Source organism: Mustela putorius, unplaced genomic scaffold, assembly GCF_011764305.1.
Source record: "Mustela putorius furo isolate JIRA1106 unplaced genomic scaffold, ASM1176430v1.1 tig00000460_pilon_pilon_pilon, whole genome shotgun sequence".
NCBI classification, from domain to species: domain Eukaryota; kingdom Metazoa; phylum Chordata; class Mammalia; order Carnivora; family Mustelidae; genus Mustela; species Mustela putorius.
This window is the reverse complement of record NW_025421389.1, coordinates 10,388,491-10,398,346: the sequence shown is the minus strand read 5'-3', so window position 1 is coordinate 10,398,346 and position 9,856 is coordinate 10,388,491. Positions and strand designations below refer to the sequence as shown.

The following is a 9,856-nucleotide window of genomic DNA, read 5'->3' as shown; positions in this document are numbered from 1 at the left end:
TAAACTGAGCAAGAAAGACAAACAAAACGATCTTTCCCTAAAACACAGGAGGAAGGGCATCTGGGCTTTATGGTCAACGTGGTCCTCGTCCCATTGGGCTCCAGACAGAGGCAGCTATCCCTGGCTCTAGTAGCTGCTGGGAAGAAAGGGTAAGGATAAGGCCTAAGGAACAGAGGTCAAAAGCGTGGAAACACCGCCCATCACAGTCTCGGGGAAAGGGCAAACCCGGCTCTGGGCGAGCAGAGCTCTGACACTCGCACGCCTAGCGCAGGGGTCAGGAGAGGAGGAAAGCTCCCTCATTTAGCCGGTCGCCAGCCTCGGGGATGGCCTTCGGTTAACCTGCCTGGCCTCGGAACAACAACAAAATGTTTTAATTCTGTTTTTAATAAAACAATTTTCAGAACCTCAAAGAGGGCGGTACCCAAAGGAATCTGAAACAAACCCCGCAGGGCTAGGGGAGCGGGGCGTGTCCCCGAATCAGGAGGCTGCAGGCGGACACACTGGCGCAGCGCGGCCAGATAATCTCTTACCGTACGGGAGGCCAGAGCTATTCCCCAACCTCCGCGGAGTCGCTGGCCCCAACGCGCCCTGCGCACACCCCCTCGCTAGGCGGACGCAGGGTCCCAGGCGGGGGCGGGGCCGTCAGGGGCCGGAGGCGGGGCCTGGCGGGGCTCGCGGTTGGGGCGGGCGGGAGGTGCAGGCTCTTCTGTTCCCTGATTGGGCTTGGGTTGGACAAGGGGCGGTGTCTTGGAGAGGCTCTATGGGCCGGCATTGGGCTCCGAAAAAAGAGGGCGTGGTCTTGTGAAGTCAGTTCCGGTTGGTGTAAAACCCCCGGGGCGGCGGCGAACAGGCTTCAGATGCTTCTGGGTTGCGGTGGGGAAGGCTTCCGAGTCCTCGTGTGTGAGCTTGAGAGTCGAGCGCTAGAGCGACCCGGCGAGGGATGGCGGCCACCGGGACCACGGCCGCCACGGCCACCGGCAAGCTCCTGGTCCTGCTGCTGCTCGGGCTCACGGCGCCAGCCGCGGCACTGGCCGGCTACATCGAGGTAGGGACCCGGCGAGCGCCGAAGCGCAGTCTCCTTCGCCCGCTGTGCGAGCGCGGCCTGCGAGCGGACGGACTGGCGGGCGGCGGGGTCCGGCCGGGCCGGGGGCGCGGCGTGGAGAAGGGGGAGAGGGGTGGTCTGGCGCTGCGGCGGGTCTGGCGGCGCCTCCCCCGCCCGCCCCTGCTTGGCGCAGTGCTTAGCGCTGGAGGTCGAGCTGCCTCCGCCGCCGCAGAGGCCAAATGAAAGGCATCGGGGCTGCGGGGCGCGGGGGGCGGCGGGCAGCCTTGGCCGCCCCAGCCCCCATCCCGCCCGCGGCGCCGCCACCTCCTTTGGGGACCCTGCGCGGCTCAGACGCCCAGCCCGCCCTCCCCCGGGATACTGCGAGCCTCTGCGCCCTGCGGCCCCGGCGGCGGTCCTCAGCTCCGGACCTCTGTGCGGCGCGGCTCCCTCCGGGGGCGGCTCCGCGCAGACCTCGAGCTCCCCGCCCCCGACGGCGGGGTTTCCCACCTGGAAGAAGCAGATGCAGCCTTTGTTGGCAGCGCGGGCTGGGCTGTGGGGATGCAGGCTTCCCGGGTTGGCGCTTGGAAAGTGCCGAGGTGCTGGGGCGAGCGCCGCTCTGGCTGCACCGGGAGAATGAATGCCCTGCACCAAGCAGCGGGTGTGCCTTCTGCTTCCTGTGTGCCTTCCTCTCAAGAGATCCACCGCTCTGGCATCAGGCCTTCGGGAGGAATTGTTAAATATAGCTATTTGCCTAAGTCTAATAAACAAGGGGAAACCCCTCTCTGGTGTTCATGTTGCTCCCCTTTTCTTGTGGGTTCCAGCGAGGAGGAAGCGTATCGATGAATATGGTGTAGGAACTCTTGCTTAATCATACTTTTTTTCGGTGTTAGAATTTAAGTAGCTGTTACGCATCTGCCAGACCCATAAACATCTTTTTGCTTCGTGGTGGTTAAGTGGCCTGGATTCGCGGCTGGTTCGCTGGAGCTAAGGCCGCTGGAAGGGGCAGAGTGGCCGGGGTCGGGAGGGTTCTACCGCGCGGTCTGGACCCTGCCGCTCCATGAAAACCTTTTTCTGTTCCTGAGGGAGACGTGGGACTTTATTTTTACTTGCCTTCTCGAAATAGTGCTTGAACTGTTGGACTGGAATGCGTAGTTTCGGGTGTAGTTATTTCTTTTTCCTCTTCACTATTTTTAAAGTTACAATGGATTTCTGCGGATTTAGCTAATTTCAGATACAAGTGAGACTGGATTTGATTACATAGGCATTAAGCGAGAAGTTTCTAGCAAAAACCCCGAGTTATAGTGTGTTCTACAGAATGTCCAGACATTTCCAGGATCAAATAAATCTAATCAAGAACACACCTTCCCGATGGAACGGCTTAAAATGTTTGTGTTCATCCTGCTTAAAGCTTTGTGATGCTTTGGAGGAAGGGGGGGAGGGAAGGAAGTTGTATTTTGAGTAGAGTTAATGTTTATATATACATGTTTTTAGATGACCATTATTTTAGTTTCCGCACAATGGTTAGATTTGTGTCTGTGATTCCTGATAGGATGTTGCTAGCTAGATCAGCAGGATGGAAAAGAAGGGGAAAAAAAAGGATTTTGTATGGAACATAGAACTTCTAGGTCAGGGTGTCAGAAACCATTTTGCACACTCTTTTACCTCACTCCCCAGGGGGATTCGTAATTTCAGGCACTAGTAGATTCACAATAAAGGATTCATCGGTTTTAAAGACTATTTTCCTTTCAAGTTTAAGCAGAACATTAACACCTGTATGTATGCCTGCAGAGAAAGAAAAACTAGCAATATCAGAATTAGTTGTGGATTGAATTTAGTTGTTACCCACTACGTTGTTAAATTGAAGAGTCCGATTAGACAGAAGGTAGGAATTAGACATTTCCCTAAAATGGTTTTTAAGTGCTGTTTTGTGATTACTGTCCTTTGGAACTGTATTTTTGACCACACTAAATTACCTTTCAGATCATTTTCCTTTTGTCAAATAGGCAAAATTTTATTTGTGTGTATAGCATTTCATTTCATTTATTTGCTGTCAGGCAAAGGACTGCCTAAACCTTAATTTAGATGAGAATGGCCTAAATCAGGATGTCTTTGGGAAGGTCTTTATTGAGATTAGCCAAAGGGATTCTAGCCAAATCCCTGATCAAGTTGCTTGGCGCAGAATTATTGATTGTCGAATTTTTAGTGTTGCTTGGTGTTGACTGAATCAATCTCTTACACCTGTTTAAAAAGAAAAACCCACCTCTACTGAGGTCATTTCTTTTAAATCCAGGGTATGTTCTGTTGTGTGCATGCTCCCATTTGGGATTCTCAGACAGTATTTGTGCTGAAACTCTGCACTCTGTAACAATGGACATTGATGCTTCTGAGAGCCAGAACTCAGGTTCGTTCTGCTGCATTTAAAAGGGGGCCATTTGACAGACAATTTTCAGAAACGACTACAGAGTATGACAATTGACTTAGAAGATAAAAAAGGCTTGGTTTGGTATTTCTGAGGGGTGGTATAGGGAATGTCTAATTATGACTTGGGAGATGCCAGAGCTTCTGACAGGATGATCAGTCATTATTTTATCATACTCTTAAATCTTTTGATAAATATGAAAAACTAATTCTTAGCAATCAGGTCCTTCTGTCATAGAGGGAATTTGTTTTGTCATCTAAAGCTGAGCCGTCTTACAGTGTAACCACGTGTGGCTACTGACCTTGCAGTGTGGCTAGTATGATTGAGGAAGGAGTTTTCCACTTTATTTAATTTTAATTTAAATTGACATTTAAAACTGAAAGTTCAGGGATTGGAGAACTTTTAACTGTAAATTGAAACAACTTGGTTATGTGGATCTACTCATTTAATGAAGTCTAAACGCAGATCAGGTATTTCCTATGCAAACTTAACATCTAAATTGCGTTTTACTGTAAGTGTAACATGCACACCAGATTGTAAAGACTTCAAATGAAAGAAATTGAGCAATGTCGCATAAAAGTTTTTATATTGATTACATCAAAATGATATTTTAAAACCTTGGCTAAATAAAATATGTTAAAATTAATTTTACCTGTTTCTTTAAAAATTTTCTTTTAAAGATTTTATTTATTTGACAGAGAGATCACAACTAGGCAGAGAGGCAGGCATAGAGAGAGGCGGGAAGCTCCCTGCCGAGCAGGGAGCCTGATTCGGGGCTCGACCCTAGGACCCTGAGGTTATGACCTGAGCTGAAGGCAGAAGCCCAACCCACTGAGCCACCCAGGTGCCTCCTTTTAATTTTTTAAAAAAAGATTTTATTTATTAGAAAATGGTGTGAGGTGGGGGAGGGAGGGGCTGAGGAGAAGCAGGTTCCTTGCTTGGGGGCTCCATCCCAGGACTCTGGGATTATGAATTGAGCGGAAGGCAGACACTTAACTGACTGAGCCACCAGGGGGTCCAGGTTTCTTTTAACTTTAATGCGGCCACCTGAAAATATATATAGCTCATACTTTATTTCTTCTGGACCGTGTTAATGTCTTTTTTTTTTTTTTTAAAGATTTTATTTATTTATTTGACAGAGAGAGATCACAGTTAGGCAGAGAGGCAGGCAGGGAGTGGGGGGAAGCAGGCTCCCTGCTGAGGAGAGAACCCAATGTGGGGATGTGGGGCTCAATCCCAGGACACTGGGATCATGACCTGAGCTGAAGGCAGAGGCTGAGATACCCAGGCGCCCCTAATTTAATGTCTTGCTTTAAGTTGGTCCAGCATGCTCTTAAGTGTTTTTTAGGACAGCTTTGACGACTGTTTTTTGTTACTTTTTTCAATTAAAAAATGTTATTTAGAAATAAGTTCAAGCTTAGAAAGGTAGCAAAAATCATACAAATGAGTCTCATACCCAGATTTACCCGTTGTTAATGTTTTTCCTGTTCAGCATTTGCTTTATCTTTCATTCTATTATTATGTATTTTTTTCTGAAGTATTTGAGTGAGTTATATATATCCCGTCCCTTGATCCCTTCACTGTGTATTTCCTAAGAACCAAGGACATTGTCTTACACATACCTTAGTACAACTATCAATTTAAGGAAATTTAACATTGATACAATACTTTGATCAAATCTCCTGTCTGTATTCCAGTTGTTAGTTGACCCACTAATTTTTTTTTAAGCATTCAACAACATAGTTATTTTTTATTTAAAAGATTTATTTATTTATTTGACAGAGAGAGATCACAAGTAAGCAGAGAGGCAGGCAGAGAGAGAGGAGGAAGCAGGCTCCCTGCCGAGCAGAGAGCCCAATGTGGGACTCGATCCCAGGACCCTGAGATCATAACCTGAGCCGAAGGCAGCGGCTTAACCCACTGAGCAACCCAGGCGCCCATAACATAGTTATTTTATTTTATTTTATTTTTTTTTTAAAAGATTATTTATTTATTTATTTATTTGACAGACAGAGATCACAAGTAGGTAGAGAGGCAGGCAGAGAGAGAGGAGGAAGCAGGCTCCCTGCTGAGCAGAGAGCCCGATGTGGGGCTAGAGCCCGATGTGGGGCTCGATCCCAGGACTCTGGGATCATGACCTGAGCCGAAGGCAGAGGCTTTAACCCACTGAGCCACCCAGGCGCCCCCATAACATAGTTATTTTTAAAGCTGAAAAGCTTTAGAAGTCTTGGCAGTAAAATATGAAGGGTTATTAATGTTTTCCAAATATAAAAAACAGGCTTTATTTATTATTTTAGAGGGGTATGGCATGGAGGGGAGAGGGAGAAACAGATAGCCTGCTGAGCTGGGAGCCCGTTGTGGGGTTCACTCTCACCACCTGCAGATCATGACCTGAGCCAAAATCAAGACCCAAAATTTGGTGGCTTAACCCATTGAGCCACCCAGGCACCCCTAAAAATCAGATTTTTAACTTATATTGTTTTGACTTTGGGAAAATCAAAACTTAGACTTTTCAAGATTCTTTAATTATGTTATTCAATATTACTGAATTCTTGGGCTTCTGCACTTTTTTTTCTTAAAGGTTTTATTTTTAAGTAATGTCTACCCCCACTGTGGTGCTCAAATTGACAACCCTGTGATCAAGAGTTGCATGCTGTTCTGACTGAGCCAGCCAGGCACCCCATTCTGAATTTTCTTTTTAAAATAACAGAAAAAATAAATAAATATATATATATATACACACACACACACATATATATATATATATATATATGGTACACATGCATTATAAAAATTAAAAGATACAGATAAAAATGAAAATAATCTCAAAACCTATTTTCCAGGGCAATCTCACTGTAAGCATTTTGGTGGTATATATCTTAGCAGATGTATCAAGTACCTATTTTTTATGAAACTGACGTATATTGGATATTGGAGGTGCTACCTAACAGTTACTATTTTGAATTGTCCTAAAATGAACTACTGAAAGAAAATCAAGTTTTCTGTGTGACAAAATGTAAAGATAAATCTTTTTACAGTAATTGTAACTTCTATGGGAGGTTGTCATTTGAGAGAGAATTTGAAATTGTCTGTGATCCAATTTTCAAGAGTTTTTTAGTGAGATAAAGATTACCTTGATGCTTAATTAAATTTGGTATCATGTACCTTGATCTGTGGCTGTAGATGGAAAGTGAACCATATAGGTTCCAGTCCCTACAACTACTAGTTGTAGTCCCACCTACAACTAATTATTATTTTTTTAAGATATATTTATTTGATACAGAGAGAGAGAAATCTCAAGTAGGCAGAGAGAGAGGGTGAACCAGGCTCCTCGCTGAGCAGAGAGCCCGATAGACGGGGCTTGATCCCAGGACCCTGAGACCATGACTTGAGCCCAAGGCAGAGGCTTAACCCACTGAGCCACCCAGGCACCCCCAACTAATTATTTTTGCTAAGGAAATTTTTCTTACATAGGCCATCATGAAATTTCTAAACATTTTTTAAATTTTTATTTTTTTAAAAAATTTTATTTATTTATTTGCCAGGCAGAGTGGCAGGCAGAGGGAGAAGCAGACTCTCTTTGGAGCAGGGAACACAGTGTGGGGCTTGATCCCAGGACCCTGGGATCATGACCTGAGCCAAAGGCAGAGGCTTTAACCCACTGAACCACCCAGGAGCCCCTATAATCTTTTTTTTAAATAAGACTTTTCATTTGTTATTTATCCTACTAGTGTTTGTTGAATCACTGTTGTGAGGTTGTTTTAGATGCTAAATGCTACAGTAGTAAAAACAAATATGCATAGTGCTTTTTACTCTACCAAATGCACTTGCCTGTGATTTCTAGACCCAACCCTCAGAGGATATCATTGAATACATCTGGGATTCTCAGTTTAAAATGCTCCCCAGGTGATGCTTGTGTGCAGGTACAGAAAAACAAAACTACAGCAAGCAAAAAACCCTAACAGAGCTTATTTGGGCACATTATCTTCAAAGTCTATACAAACAGCCTACTGAGGTAGGTATTATTATCCTCGCCTAAAAAAGGCCCTGCAGCAGGCCAGGGTATGAATCCATCTGTCCTCTTAGTTGGTTGCTCTTTCTTTCCTCTGTGTCAGGGTGTTTCATAATGTTTCTCTTGTGGTTGCAGATTTTCTTTTTTAATCTTCCCCACTACCAAAAAATCTGATCTAAGTATTTGCTTTAAAATAAATTAGTTTCATAGAAGTTACAATGAATCACGAATCAGTATATACCAGTCTATTAACAGTGGTTATCTTTGGAGGATGTAATTGCAGGGGAGTTTGCCTTTCGGATTTTTAAAAAGTTAAATGCTTTTTCATATAATGTGCTAGTTCTCTCTCTCTCTCAAAATAGTAAGTTTGTTTCATCTTTGTATTTTGCAAAATTTAAGGAAAGGAAATTTGAAAGGCCCCTGTGTGTGTGTTGTGGATGGCGGGGGTGGGGTGGGTGGGGGAGTCTAATGAGAATCAGGGTATGGGGATTATTTGGAAGAGAAAAGCCTGCCTTCACCAGATTTATAATCACTAGCCTGGTTGATAGACAAACCATAGGATGAGGTTAACACTAATCATCATGACTGGGATAAGATTGTGGTCCAGAAAAAAGTTAGTCGGCATTTATAGTGGGGCACCTGGGAGGCTGGTTAGTTGAGCAGCTCGGTGCAGCCTTTCCCCTGCTCCTTTCTCAGCTGAACACCTCTTGCGGTTGCAGATTGGATGGAATTCCAGAAGGCACACTCCTATATGATGTCCAGGGAAGAAAAGAGACTGTTTCTTCTTGTATATCTCCGGAGCCTTAAGATTGAATAAATCTTTCTCAAAGCCCACCAGCACAATACCCCTCAAATCTCACTGGACAGAATTGTATCAGCTGCTTCTAGCCAATCCAGATGTCTGCAGGGGAATGGTGCTGTGGGTTGCGTTCTGTTGGAAAAAAGTGCTTTGGTAGTTGGGTAGGTAGCACAGGCAAGGGCATTCTCTATTTGGGAGATTATAGAATAGGTGGGCTGGGGGCGCCTGGGTGGCTCAGTGGGTTAAGCCGCTGCCTTCGGCTCAGGTCATGATCTCGGGGTCCTGAGATCGAGTTCCGCATCAGGCTCTCTGCTCAGCGGGGAGCCTGCTTCCCTCTCTCTCTCTCTGCCTGCCTCTCCATCTACTTGTGATTTCTCTCTGTCAAATAAATAAATAAAATCTTTAAAAAAAAAAAAAAAGAATAGGTGGGCTGGCTGGAAGGAAAAAGAACTAATTCATTCTTACCTAATTATCTGCAAGTTAAATGTTTGCTGGCAAAATTGAGAAATCGAAGGAGCCTCACACAGGCCATTGATTAGGATCTTGGCCCTTCATTTTGAGCGATATTGCTGTCTAGAACAGAATGGCTGGAATGGTGAAGAATATGAAGAGTTTGACATGAAACATGAACGAACTGTAAGGGAGATACCTAGCCTGGAGAAGAAGAAAAGGTGGGATTTAGTGGTGGTGGCACTAACAATATGTCAGAATGTGTTAGACTATTCGATTGTTTGTTTCTGAAGGCTAAGTAGGAGACTGAAGCAGAGTTTCTCCGTGGAGAAATGAGGTGAATAAGAGTATAGGATGTTCTTTTATTTTACTTCCTTTAATTATGGATATTTCCAGGGCGCCTGGGTGGCTCAGTGGGTTAAAGCCTCTGCCGTCGGCTCAGGTCATGATCCCAGGGTCCTGGGATCGAGCCCCCATCTGGCTCTCTGCTCGGAGGAGAGCCTGCTTCCTCCTCTCTCTCTCCCTGCCTCTTTGCCAACTTGTGATCTTTCTCTGTCAAATAAATAAATAAAATCTTTAAAAAAAATTACGAATATTTCCAACATAGTGTAGTAAAAATACAGATACTCCTTTATATACCACCCAGTTCTCTTAAGTTTTAACCCTTCCCATATTTGCTTTGTCCTTTTTATTTTTTATTTTTGAGTACTAAAGCATAGATATAGAAATAAAACATTACAGTAGAAAGGCCTCCTTTGAATGTTTTCCAGTCCCACTAACCTTCCTTTCCAGAAATAACTCTTACCTTGAGTTGGGAATTTAGCATTCCCATTCATGTTTTCATGCTGAGAGAGACCTCTTTCTAATTTCTGGATTCCGAAGAAGTTTGTTCAGGCTCTTAGAGTGGTAATAAATATTTATCGATGCAGAGCGTTAATTATTTGAACATATTATGATTTAAAAGCTAAGATACTTGAAGTGGAAGTAGAGATAGCCAGATATTCATGAAGGTGCCAAGCAGGCATGGCACCATTGCAACCCTCCATACATCAAAAGCCCTTGAGTATTTTTGAGCTTTTAGAAATTTATAGCTTAGTGTGTTTTCATAAAGTACGTACCTATGTAACTATTGCC

The 9,856-nt window shown here is 44.6% G+C and overlaps 1 protein-coding gene across 4 annotated transcripts in view; it reads left to right on the top strand.

Moving 5' to 3' along the window:
* The first annotated feature begins 844 nt into the window (after positions 1-844).
* Positions 845-9,856, top strand: part of APLP2 (amyloid beta precursor like protein 2) — an 83,060-nt gene continuing 74,048 nt past the window's right edge. For all 4 annotated transcript variants that reach the window (XM_004763922.3, XM_004763921.3, XM_004763920.3 and 1 more), the window contains exon 1: positions 845-1,045. In XM_004763922.3, the coding sequence (XP_004763979.1) occupies positions 941-1,045 (105 nt within the window). In that variant the 5' untranslated portion in view covers positions 845-940. The remainder of the gene's footprint in view (positions 1,046-9,856) is intronic.